The sequence below is a fragment of the Oncorhynchus keta genome, chromosome 5 (assembly GCF_023373465.1).
Source record: "Oncorhynchus keta strain PuntledgeMale-10-30-2019 chromosome 5, Oket_V2, whole genome shotgun sequence".
In the NCBI taxonomy this organism is placed as follows: domain Eukaryota; kingdom Metazoa; phylum Chordata; class Actinopteri; order Salmoniformes; family Salmonidae; genus Oncorhynchus; species Oncorhynchus keta.
Window position 1 is genome coordinate 25,259,370 of NC_068425.1, and position 13,116 is coordinate 25,272,485.

The 13,116-nt window shown below is 44.1% G+C and overlaps 1 protein-coding gene across 1 annotated transcript; it reads left to right on the forward strand.

Moving 5' to 3' along the window:
* The first annotated feature begins 1,483 nt into the window (after positions 1–1,483).
* On the forward strand, positions 1,484–12,975 carry LOC118375910 (band 3 anion exchange protein). Its single transcript, XM_052519263.1, has 20 exons — positions 1,484–1,651; positions 5,259–5,345; positions 5,492–5,547; positions 6,108–6,193; positions 6,308–6,354; positions 6,460–6,625; positions 6,826–7,034; positions 7,189–7,231; positions 7,593–7,777; positions 7,936–8,143; positions 8,387–8,590; positions 8,730–8,878; positions 9,094–9,288; positions 9,479–9,724; positions 9,897–9,986; positions 10,115–10,281; positions 10,363–10,604; positions 10,750–10,919; positions 11,408–11,581; positions 11,966–12,975. The coding sequence occupies exons 2-20, from the start codon at positions 5,319–5,321 to the stop codon at positions 12,038–12,040; spliced, it is 2,739 nt and encodes a 912-aa protein (XP_052375223.1). The 5' UTR covers positions 1,484–1,651; positions 5,259–5,318; the 3' UTR covers positions 12,041–12,975.
* The last annotated feature ends 141 nt before the right edge of the window (positions 12,976–13,116 follow it).

Genomic DNA, 13,116 nt, shown 5'->3' on the forward strand with positions numbered 1-13,116 from the left:
GTGGCTGTTCCACTGGATGTCATAAGGTGAATGCACCAATTTGTAAGTCGCTCTGGATAAGAGCGTCTGCTAAATGACTTAAATGTAAATGTAAATGTAACAACAGCAGGTAAATGGCGTTGACTAGGCAGGGAGGGTCGGATTAACTACACACAGAGACTGAGTGCGGCTGGGGCCGACAGATAAAACATAAACAAGCAGAATGGAGTACCGTGATTAATGGACAGTCCAGCATGCATCAGCTATGTAGCCAAGTGATCAGTGTACAGGGGGGCAGCGGTGGATGGGGTAGGGAAGCTGGACTGGCGAGTGTTATCCAGGTTAAAAAATTTAAAAAACTGAATAACGTCCTCATCTATGTTGTGCATATTACGTACGATAATGCTAAAGAGGTACAGTACAGGGGCATATGGACACAGCAGATGGACCTCCACTATTTATGATAACCGCCCGTGCCATAGCAAAATTGCTATTTTCTCTATCCCTGTCCATCTCTCTCTCTCTCTCTCTCTCTCTCTCTCTCTCTCTCTCTCTCTCTCTCTCTCTGTCTCTCTCTCTTTCTCTCTCTGTCTCTCTCTCTCTCTCTCTCTCTCTCTCTCAAGGAACACGCCAGAGAGTTTGCTGCACTGAAAGTAAAGGGGCTGAATAATTTCGCACGCCCAATTTTTTAGTTTTTGATTTGTTAAAAGAGTTTGAGATATCCAATAGATGTCGTTCCACTTCATGATTGTGTCCCACTTGTTGTTGATTCTTCACAAAAAAATACAGTTTTATATCTTTATGTTTGAATCCTGAAATGTGGCAAAAGGTCGCAAAGTTCAAGGGGGCCGAATACTTTCGCAAGGCACTGTATCTACTAACCATAGCTCTAACCCTAACCCTAACCTTAACCGTTATCCTAACCCTAAACTTAACTCTAACCCTAACCTTACTCTAACCCTTATTCTTAACCTAATCCTAACCCTAACCATAATCTTAGCAAGGAGTTGCTTATTAACAGATTGTTGATAGTATGACCATCTGTAGACCATCTACTGATGGAAAATCCAGACTATCCAAAAAAAAGTGTGACCGAGTTCTGCTTATAAGTTTGGCAGCTCTTAATGAAAAACATATTAATTTAATAATAAAACCAACTCGAGGTCATCATGAGGGGGAATCCCTCCCTTCATAGAAGGGAATCCCTAGTACTTTAACAAGATGACGTCAGAAGTCAAGATGCTCACGTTCTGATAGAGTGCCCCCCTTCCATACCCCCTTTCCCCTCCATGCAGGGTGAAGCTGGTCCTGTTGGTCCATACAGGTTTGGTCTCTCTGGCACCCTGTGTCCTGACTTGGCAGCATTCCAAACAGAGAGGGCGGAGGGGAGAGAGGAGGGTTGGGATATCCCTGGCCCAAGGTGGGCCACATCGATAGGGCTGTTTGTCTGTCACACAGGCCTTATCTCTCTATCCCCTTTGGTGCTGAACGTAGTACAGCGTTTCTTGCCCCGGCGTACTTTCAAATGGGTGTTCCCTCCATTTTCTCTCTTTCTCTCTCTGTGCCTCTCCATCCGCCTCAGATCACTCTACCATTGGGTACGTTTACGTTAGCATCGTGGCGATCAACCTATTTCTACTGCCACAGACTAGGCTGGATCACCTTGGTGCAGGTAAGGGTGTGGCCTCTCAGGCCGGGGGTCCTTTACTGGGGTCTGTCATTGAGGGGGCTTGGGGGTCAGTGTATTGAGTGGAGTACAGGTGAAAAAAGGTTGGGATTTGAATGAAACATGCAACAGACAACCTTATCTAACTTTCCATGTATCTGAGGTTTGTACTAAAATTGTATCATATATGCCTATCAGTGAGAATACATCTCTCGATTAATCTGTTGCTAACTAACCGTACAATGACCCAGGTGCTTTTTTTCTTGTTTGTAATTGGTACAAAAATTACTGTAAAATCTAACCAGCATTATGTGTGAGTTGTATAGTAACATTTAAGGTCTGTAGTGTTTGGTTGTGGCCCGTGATGTTTCAAATAACAGCTAACATGACACTTCTCTTCATCAGTTTAATTAGTGATGGTATATGTGAAGACAGTTGACTTTTTAAAGTTTTCCCGCTCACCTTAATTTAGTGGTCAACGGAGGTTTAAAAAGCTCAGGGTCACAAGGTTTGAGAGACGATGGCGGTAGTGAACAGTGTCTTCTTATCTGTCCATCAGCCTCTGTTGTTTCAATGTTATACACATTTGCATAGTATTTCTAATCAGCATTGTTTTATGTGTATTTGGAGCACTACATATTCATTGTGTAACCAGATAAATGAAGACACATTAATTAATACATTAATACATTAATACATTAATACACATTAAAATATTCTACTTCTCACTGTACACTTAAAGATTTGTATTGCCTGTCATTGTACCACGTGTTACCACCAGCCTTTTTAAAAATCTTTACTGTTTTTGGAGTCGAGTAGATCTGTTAAATTACAAGTTACTGTACAAAATAGTTGTTGTAATATTGTAAATTACTGTAATGGATGACTAGAGCACAAGGGTGTCTGTCTGGCCTGGGGAAGGCGTAACCCAGAGATAAGACTCTGTGAGTCTCCTACTCAAACCACTGCAAGGGCCACACTGTCTCAAAGGCTGACTCATGTTTAGGAGCACAGCTCATAGGGGCTGTGACATGCGCTGTTGGGGCTGTGACAGGGGCTGTGACATGCGTTATCTTGATTAGATGGGCCTCAAAATGTGTCATAAGTGTGTTTATAAGGTTTACTTGTGTAGAGGTTCATATGCCCTGTTGGTTGGGCTTGTGACACATTGTAACCAATTTGTGTTCACTGTGTGTATGAGTAGCCCATGAAAACATGACAAAAACAGTCCATTTAGAGTTGACACCAGATTACCCCAGATAAAGTTTACCCCAGATTACCCCAGTCAGAGTTTACCCCAGATTACCCCAATTAGAGTTTACACCAGATTAACACAGTCAGAGTTTACACCCAGATTACCTCAATTAGAGGTTACCCCAAATTACCTCAATTAGAGTTTACCCCAGATTACCCCTGTCAGAGTTTACCCCAGATTAACCCAGTGAGAGTTTACCCCAGATTACCCCAATTAGAGGTTACCCCAGGTTACCCCAATTAGAGATTACCCCAGTCAGAGTTTACCCCAGATTAACCCAGTCAGAGTTTACCCCAGATTACCCAAATTAGAGGTTACCCCAGATTACCCCAATGAGAGTTTACCCCAGATTACCCCAGTCAGAGTTTACCCCAGATTACTACCGTTGGAGTTTAACCCAGATTACCCCAGTTATAGAACTGATGCAGGGGCAGTTGAGTCTCAGATATTCCCATTATTATTCTTCAGGGCCATAAACCCATTCCCTTCCCCCTCCCCCAAAATGGTCAAAATAGAGCTGAGAGGTCTAGACTAGAGTAAGGTCTTATTTGATGTCACTGTTGAACCATTGATTGTGACATTAGAGGGAATCCCCTAATATCCCCCTCTATATGAGAGCGGCTGGCATTCTTTAGCTCTTCGGAGACTAAGTCATTGGTATGTTTATATTTATAAGGCCATACTGAGACAGGTCCCTTTTCACCTGTGTACCTACATTGTCCAGCAGAAAAATGACAACTATCGCCTGCGCTCACATGTGCATTGTTGACTGTGCCTTAGGCCCATACAGAGCTGGGGGGAAAAGGTTCATTGTTTTTTTATATTTTTTTTATTTAACCTTTATTTAACTAGGCAAGTCAGTTAAGAACAAAATGTTATTTACAATGACGGTCTAACAAAAGGCAAAAGGCCTCCTGCGGGGATAAAAAATAAATAGAAATACAATATAAATATAGGACATAACACGCATCACAACGAGAGACACAACACTATATAAAGAGAGACCTAAGACAACAACATAACAAGGCAGCAAAATATGACAACACAGCATGGTAGCAACATAACATGACAACACAGCATGGTAGCAACATAACATGACAACACAGCATGGTAGCAACATAACATGACAACAACATGGTATCAACACAACATGGTAGCAGCACAAAAACATGGTAGAAACATTATTGGGCACAGACAACAGCACAAAGGTCAAGAAGGTAGAGACAACAATACATCATACAAAGCAGCTACAACTGTCAGTAAGAGTGTCCATGATTGAGACTTCGAATTAAGAGATTGAGATAAACTGTCCAGTTTGAGTGTTTGTTGCAGCTCGTTCCAGTCGCTAGCTGCAGTGAACTGAAAAGAGGAGCGACCCAGGGATGTGTGTGCTTTGGGGACCTTTAACAGAATGGGACTGGCAGAACGGGTGTTGTATGTGGAGGATTAGGGCTGCAGTAGATATCTCAGATAGGAGGGAGCGAGGCCTAAGAGGGTTTTATAAATAAGCATCAACCAGTGGGTCTTTGCGATGGGTATACAGAGATGACCAGTTTACAGAGGAGTATAAAGTGCAGTGATGTGTCCTATGAGAAGCATTGGTGGCTAATCTGATGGCCGAATGGTAAAGAACATCTAGCCGCTCGAGAGCACCCTTACCTGCCGATCTATAAATTATGTCTCTGTAATCTAGAATGGGTAGGATGGTCATCCGAGTCAGGGTTAGTTTGGAAGCTGGGGTGAAAGAGGAGCGATTAAAATAGAGGAAATCAAGTCAAGATTTAACTTTAACCTGCAGATTTGATATGTGCTGAGAAAAGGACAGTGCACCGTCTAGCCGTCAAGCTCTAAACCCTCAGAGGTAGTAATAACCCCTTTGCGAAGAGGGGCATTCTTCTTACCAAACCACATGACCTTTGTTTTGGAGGTGTTCAGAACAAGGTTAAGGGTAAAGAAAGCTTATTTGGACACTAAGAAAGCTTTGTTGTAGAGCATTTAACACAAAATCCGGGGAGGGTTCTCTGCCCCTTCCATTTGGAACAAGCTTCAAGAAGTCCTGGAATTTACAAGAGCTCCTACATTTAAATTTGTTTAAAGCAAGGGTCAACACTATGATGTAAAATGAAGTGAGGGCCTGTCAGTGTTTTGACCCTTAGTTGTCCCTAAACCATGTTGTTGCTCAATGTGTACATTTATCTTTTTAAACTGTAGTGTTTTGCTTTTTTGGCCAGGTCACTCTTGTAAGAGATTATTCATTTCAATGGTAAAATAAAGGTCAAATGCATGTCTGTATTTCATGTGTCTAATTCTAGTGTGTTTGTGTTTATTAATGTATGTCAATGTGCATTCACATTACAGGGTATGCACAAACGTTGCTGAAAGTTTAAGGACAGACGAAGCAAGCACTGACACACTCCAATGGAGAACGACCTGTCTTTTGGAGAGGTGGATAAAACACATTGTTATTGCAATAATGCAGTAAATGGGATGGGGAAATATGAATTGTCAATTCAAAGTATTTGTAACATTTTATTCACATCTTTTACTCTGACACCCCCCCTCTCCGGTCCACTCTCTCTGATTCCATCCAGGATGTCATGTCCTCTGAGGAGGAGAGTGACTCTGCTTTCCCATCTCCGATCAGACCGTGAGTGCTCTCCTCTCTTAAAAGTTCATTTTTAAGTCTAATTAGCATTTCCTCATACAAGAAGTCCAACCTGAACAATATTAGAAGGAATTAAATTAATGGGTGAAGGGATCTAAAACAAGATATTGTGAATGCAGCTACATCATGTGGTTGTCCAGATTGTCAGTGAGAGTGATCAGAAGTAGGCCTACTGTAAATGATTATACAACACCACCCCCCACTGGTCTAAGCCAGCATGACGTCCTTATCTGAGAAGGCAGGACTGATATTGCAGAGCTTGCCCAAGTCTCTCACTGAAGTCACCAATCTCTGGTAACACAACCAGCGAATGATTCTGAGCCTACAGAATATACAGACGTCATACAGGCTTTTACTGCTCCTTTTGGCCAGAACACCAAACACCAGGAGCTGCAGGTACATCATGAAATAAAGGAGCACAACCTGGCCTGTTGTCTGTAAGATCTGGTGAGACATGGACAGGTGTTGAGGAGCAGCACACCTGCGTCTCGTGCCCCCCCCTCACTAACCGGGTTCACCCACCTACCTCTCCCTCCCCACAGTTGCAACTATGACCTGGAGCAGAGCAGGCATGAAGAGGACAGCAACCAGGCCATCCAGGGCAACGTCATTCACACCGACCCAGAGGGTGAGCACTAAACGCCCATCAACACATTCTCTCTACTCCCCTCTGTATGTCTCTCCTACACAAGTACACCTCCAATGGAGTGCTAGGACTGAACACTACCTCTCTGTATTTCAGCCTATCTGAACCTGAACACCAACGCTAACACCAGGGGGGATGCTCAGGTAAGCCCCATTTGGGGTATAGCTTAAAATAAACGGATACCTAGTATATTGACAAGGAAGTTTCCATTTTGAACCTGAGCATGATGTTGTGTGTGTGTGTCTCAGGCCTATGTGGAGCTGAATGAGCTCACGGGCAACAGCTGGCAGGAGACTGGCCGCTGGGTGGGCTATGAGGAGAATTTGAACCCAGCAACGGGCAAGTGGAGCCCCTCCCACGTCTCCTACCTCACCTTCAAGAGTCTGATCCAGCTTCGCAAGATCATGAGCACAGGTGACTATCTGAACAAATACAGTGTTTATCACTCAATAATCATTGATCATTTCTTGACATAATCTGGATCATTTCATGAGGTTATTAGAAAATGAATCTTTTCTCAGAGCCACCATATGAAACCGTATTTCCAACAATAGATGGCAGGCAGCAACAGGCCATGTTTGACCTATCCCAAAACTCTGTCTGTGTGTGTTCAGGTGCGATCATTCTGGACCTGCAGGCCAGCAGTCTGTCTGCTGTGGCTGAGAAGGTGGTGGATGAATTGCGGAGCAAGGGTGAGATCCGTGCCACTGATAGAGATGGCCTGCTGAGGGCTCTACTGCAGAAACGCAGTCAGTCGGAGGGAGCTGGAGCTCAACCCCTGGGAGGAGACATCGAGATGCAGACCTTCTCTGTCACCAAGCAGGTAACACTAGGCTTAGAATCTCTATCCCACCGCTAAATCTAAATATCATTCCAGCACTTCATGACTTCATTCAACCTCTCTTCCTCTTTCTTTGATAAATCTATCTTTCTCTCCCGATATCTCTCTAACTGACCTTCCTCCCTTCGCTTTTCAGAGAGATACAACTGATAGTGTGGAAGCCTCCATTGTCCTCTCAGGTAAGTCGTGTGTGAAAAGTGAAATACACCACCAACTTTTTAAATGTATTTTATTTAACTAGGCAAGTCAGTTAAGAACAAATTCATATTTACAATGGTGACCTACACCGGCCAAACCCGGATGACGCTGGGCCAATTGTGCGCCGCCCTATGGGACTCCCAATCACAGCCGGTTGTGATACCGCCTGAAATCGAACCAGGGTGTCTGTAGTGACACCTCTAGTACTGAGATGCAGGGCCTTAGACCGCTGCGCCACTCGGGAGCCCAACTGGATACTCTGCCTGATTTGCCTATTCAACTATTTATTATAAAGAATATGGAGACTGTAATCTAAACTCTATGTGTGTGTGTTTCTTCCAGGGGTGATGGACTCCCTGGAGAAGCCTGCCGTGGCCTTCGTCAGGCTGGGGGACTCTGTGGTGATAGAGGGGGCCCTGGAGGCCCCTGTGCCGGTGCGCTTCGTCTTTGTGCTGGTGGGCCCCAGCCAGGGAGGAGTGGATTACCATGAGAGTGGCCGTGCCATGGCTGCCCTTATGGCTGACTGGGTGAGAAAATAGGAGTGGAAAGAGGGATGAGACTTATTAAGGCCAAGGAGCGCAAGGGGGGAGGGGAAGAATGAGGAGATGTTTCATAGTATCTAGATGAATATTTTCAGTGTTTTACAATAGCTAACCATGCTCTCTCCATGTCTCCGGTCCTACAGGTCTTTAGTCTGGAGGCTTACCTAGCCCAGACTAACAAGGAATTGACCAATGCCATCGCTGATTTTATGGACTGCAGCATCGTCATCCCGCCCACTGAGATCCAGGACGAGGGCATGCTCCAGCCAATCATTGACTTCCAGAAGAAGATGCTGAAGGACAGACTCCGCCCTTCTGACACCCGAATCATATTGGGTGGCGGGGCCAAAGGTCAGTCACACGGACTAACCCTGTAGTTACAACTAATCTAAATCTATAAGAACTTGTTAAATCAATTTCCAAATTAGGGATTGTTTACGTTTGGCCTACATTTCCATCTAATATGATTTTCCAAATAAAATTGATGTTTAGAAAATGCAGAGATTCTGGAGATTCTAGTTAAAAAAAACATCCAAGACACTTGCTCTGTCTGTGCTCATTTTGAGTCATTATTTGTTTTGTTTTTGTATCCAGCTGATGAGGCCGATATGGAGCCAAGAGAAGACCCGCTGGCCCGGACAGGCATTCCCTTCGGCGGGATGATAAAGGACATGAAGCGGCGGTACCGCCATTACATCAGTGACTTCACAGACGCCCTCGACCCCCAGGTCCTGGCTGCTGTCATCTTCATCTACTTCGCTGCCCTGTCCCCTGCCATCACCTTCGGAGGCCTGCTGGGTGAGTTCATATCTGAAGGAGGGACCCACCTAGTGTCATAGAGGACAGGAGCACTGCTGACTCTATATAGGATTTGTGGGTAGGCCTACATAATAGAGGTTATAATCATGACCTTCATCCCCCTGACCTCTGCCTCCAGCTGATAAGACAGAGCACATGATGGGCGTGTCTGAGCTGATGATCTCCACCTGCGTCCAGGGCATCATCTTCGCCTTCATCGCAGCCCAGCCTACACTGGTCATTGGCTTCTCTGGGCCACTGCTGGTGTTTGAGGAGGCCTTCTTTGCGGTATGTATCATAGCACTTTCACATAACAGCTCAGTGAGCCCTAGCTCTGACCCCTGATGACAGTATGCTGAGCCATCACTGCTTCATGTCCTCAGGATGTCAATCATATTAGACATGATTTGCATTGGCTATTATTATAACTATGAATTTCAAAGTTACAATGCAAGTACATCATTAACATGAACAACTTATTTTTTATGAATCCCATTGTCTAGTTCTGCAAGTCCCAGGAGATTGAGTACATTGTGGGCCGTATCTGGGTAGGCCTGTGGCTGGTGATCATCGTGGTGGTTATCGTGGCCGTGGAGGGCAGCTTCCTGGTCAAATTCATCTCCCGCTTCACGCAGGAGATCTTCTCCATCCTCATCTCCCTCATCTTCATCTATGAGACCTTCAGCAAGCTCGGCAAGGTACCACACATCACTCCACCTCATCTCCTCACATCCATTCCAACATGTACATCCATCCACCATCCTAAGCACTTTTTTATACCTCAACTGTAAATACAAAAATAAAACCAATCTTTCTCCTTTCCTTCACACCCCTCCTGTCCTCCGAGGCTAATTCATCTACATACCTACTTTTCTTCTCGTTATTCAGATCTTCAAAGCTCACCCTCTGGTTCTGAACTATGAGCACTTGAACGACAGCCTGGACAACCCTTTCCACCCGGTGGTCAAGGAGAGCATAGAGTATCATGATGATGGCAACAAGACAGTGCACGAGATCATACATGAGAGGGCCTACCCCAACACCGCCCTGCTTTCCATGTGTCTTATGTTCGGGTGTTTCTTCATTGCATACTTCCTCCGTCAGTTCAAAAATGGCCACTTCCTCCCTGGACCGGTAAGAGCTACAGCTGTTTTCAACAGTGATGACTACTGTATGTCTGTGAGCAAAGCGACTGCTGGACAGTATTGAAGAGAGATGAATCAGGATAGGGTCTTTTAGCGCTGGAGAGCCCCCTCTGTGTTCTGTGTGTGATAGCCTTCACTACATATGTTTTCCCTATCACCAGATTCGTCGGATGATTGGAGACTTTGGTGTTCCCATCGCCATTTTCTTCATGATCGCTGTGGATATCACCATTGAGGATGCCTACACTCAGGTTAGTGATTTATAGGTTTGTGTTGCCTTGACTAAAAGGTGATATCGGTGTATAACATATTACTCCTTAAACTGTTTCATGTAAAAAGGGATATCTAGTAATAGATTATTTTGTGTGTCCCCTGGCAGAAACTTGTGGTGCCCAAGGGTCTAATGGTGTCCAACCCCAATGCCAGAGGCTGGTTCATCAACCCCTTGGGAGAGAAGAAGCCTTTCCCCGCCTGGATGATGGGGGCGTGTTGCGTGCCAGCCCTGCTGGTCTTCATCCTCATCTTCCTCGAGTCCCAGATCACTACGTTAGTAAAATCGTCTTCATGTCCATAGTCCCTCCACAACCGCCAAGCCTCCTCTCATTGTTTGACCTCTGACCTTTCTAGGCTGATTGTGAGCAAACCAGAGAGGAAGATGGTAAAAGGCTCTGGTTTCCATCTGGACCTGCTCATCCTGGTCACCATGGGTGGCATCGCCTCCCTGTTTGGGGTGCCCTGGCTGAGTGCCGCCACCGTGCGTTCTGTCACCCATGCCAACGCCCTCACTGTCATGAGCAAGGGACCCAAGCCTGAGATCGAGAAGGTGCTGGAGCAAAGGATCAGCGGCATGCTTGTGGCCGCCATGGTCGGTAAGTGCTACCATATAGGCTACTGAGATTTAGCTGATGCAGTCGATCCCGATGAACAGACAGAACACTTAAGAAAAGGTCAACTCAGGCAGTGTTGAGCTCCTAAAAATGTCTGAGAAATGTTTGTTGTTCCTGTTATTCCCAGGTGTGTCTATTCTCTTGGAGCCTATCCTGAAGATGATTCCCATGACGGCTCTGTTTGGAATCTTCCTCTACATGGGTATAACCTCACTCAGTGGGATCCAGATGTGGGACCGAATGCTTCTGCTTATTGTACCCAGGAAATACTATCCTGCTGACGCCTATGCACAAAGGGTATGCTGCCTCTCTCCACCCCCCAATTGTCCTCCTTTCTGTTTCATCGTTTTATATCATTATTTAATTGAATTTATGAAACATACCAGACAATTCCTACACAATAACACACTGTGGCAATCACAACGTCATTATCTGAAAAATCATAAATTACCTTTGCACTTACAAGTTTTACACCATAGTAAATATCAGGAGTGCAACTTGGTTTTAGAAGTGGGGGAGACGTAATTTTGTATTTAATTTTTATACAATCGGATAAACAATCCAAACAGCCTACCCGACCACTCGGACGCATCCGCATGGTCCTAAAGCACGCCATTGCCTTGTTTTGTATCACATTCCAAAAATAAAACTGGGGGGGGGCGGGACAAAAATGCTATTTCAGAATGTACACGTCCCCAGTGAAAGTTATGCCCCTGGTAAACATAAGTATATATCCAATGTGTTGCCCCTGTCTTAACCCTCCTTCTCTCATCTCCTTAATGCAGGTAACTACTATGAAGATGCACTTGTTCACTCTGATCCAGATGGTGTGTTTGGGAGCTCTCTGGATGGTGAAGATGAGTGCCTTCTCCCTGGCTCTACCCTTTGTCCTCATCCTCACCATCCCCCTGCGCATGGCCATCACTGGAACACTCTTCACTGACAAGGAAATGAAATGTGTAAGTGGCACACAAATGTCTTAATGTGGTTAACTACAATCACAACACATGTATATGTTTTGGGTAGGAGCCTGGTCCCAGGTCAGTTGACCTTATGTTGTCATGCCGATGAGTGGTCAGAAGATTTAGCTAAATCACATACACATGAGAACAATATGGAACTGATGGAATCTGCAGAGAACATTCAGCCCATTCAGCTGTTGATCAATAGAATGTCAGTATAGCTATTATTTTTCAACATATTGGGTTCAGTTTCATTAATATTGGAAATGCTAGCTTTCAAATCATTTCAGGAGGTTTAGAATAAATTCTGCCTCTCCTAAATCAGTGTGACTCAACCAAACTGTGTGTGTTTCTCTAATGAGACTGTGTGACCTTTTGTAGCTGGATGCCTCTGACGGCAAGGTGAAGTTCGAAGAGGAGCCAGGAGAGGATATGTACGAGTCCCAGTTGCCATGAACACCTGGACACGACCTTTCACTTCTCAACTCGCTGCGAGGATCCAGTGAACTCAAACAATGCTTTAATAGGGACTGGTGTCTAACACATTTATTAGTATGTGCCATCAGAAATATTCTTTAGGAAAATGTATTTTTAGCCAACTGTCCTGAAACCTCATTGCAATTGGGTATGTTTGTGTGCCAAGCTAAAATGAAGGTCTCGGGTAAGCATTCAAACCTTTTTAATGACAGCTAGCCTAATATTCTACACTATTAATATGACAATTAACATTTATCTCCAAATACCCAAATAATGCCAAAAATATTATCCCATCAGTATTAGGCAGATAAATAGATAAATGCAATATTATAAGTCACACGAAAATGCTTTTCTATGGGACTGTTATTTTAGCCTTGGTTCTGTAGCCTATTTTATACCCTAGTTACATTACTCTCCTTTGTTACAGTTTGGTTTTATGCTTCATTGTGAGCTTATTGAATGAAAGTCTTATGTAGATTACCTTGTGTTCTTGCTGTTTTGTTTAGTTGCAAGCTAACGTGTGAGTATGGAGTTCAGATCATCTTAGTTCTATTTTTGGGTGTCCAGTGGTGTCACTCATTCAGTTCTTATACCTAAATACATATTTACTTCAGGATGTAATGCTTTCGGGATTGCAAAGGTGAGAGGGATACATATAGGAAAATGTATTAATCACTGAATGAATTGTAACAATATAATGATTATGTGGGAGAGAAATGTGTAAATATGACAAATGAATCACAGCAATAAGATCTGACTATAGGCCTATTGCACCATTTTTTAAATTGATCAGGGACAGGTGTAAAAGGACAGCTGTATATTTGGTTTATTGTATGTTGATGTGTGTTTGAATCACTGTACAACTGCTGTTTTGATTTTCACCCAACCAATTAAAGACATTTTAAACCCTTTAATTTTTTGAGACATTCATCACTTCATTCATCAATGGTAGGAGGGCTGACAGTGCTGATCCACAGGAGCACCACTCCAACGCGGTTTAACGACGCTGTGCGCTCATTGGAAAGTCATTTGTTTTCATTGGATCTGGCTTTCTG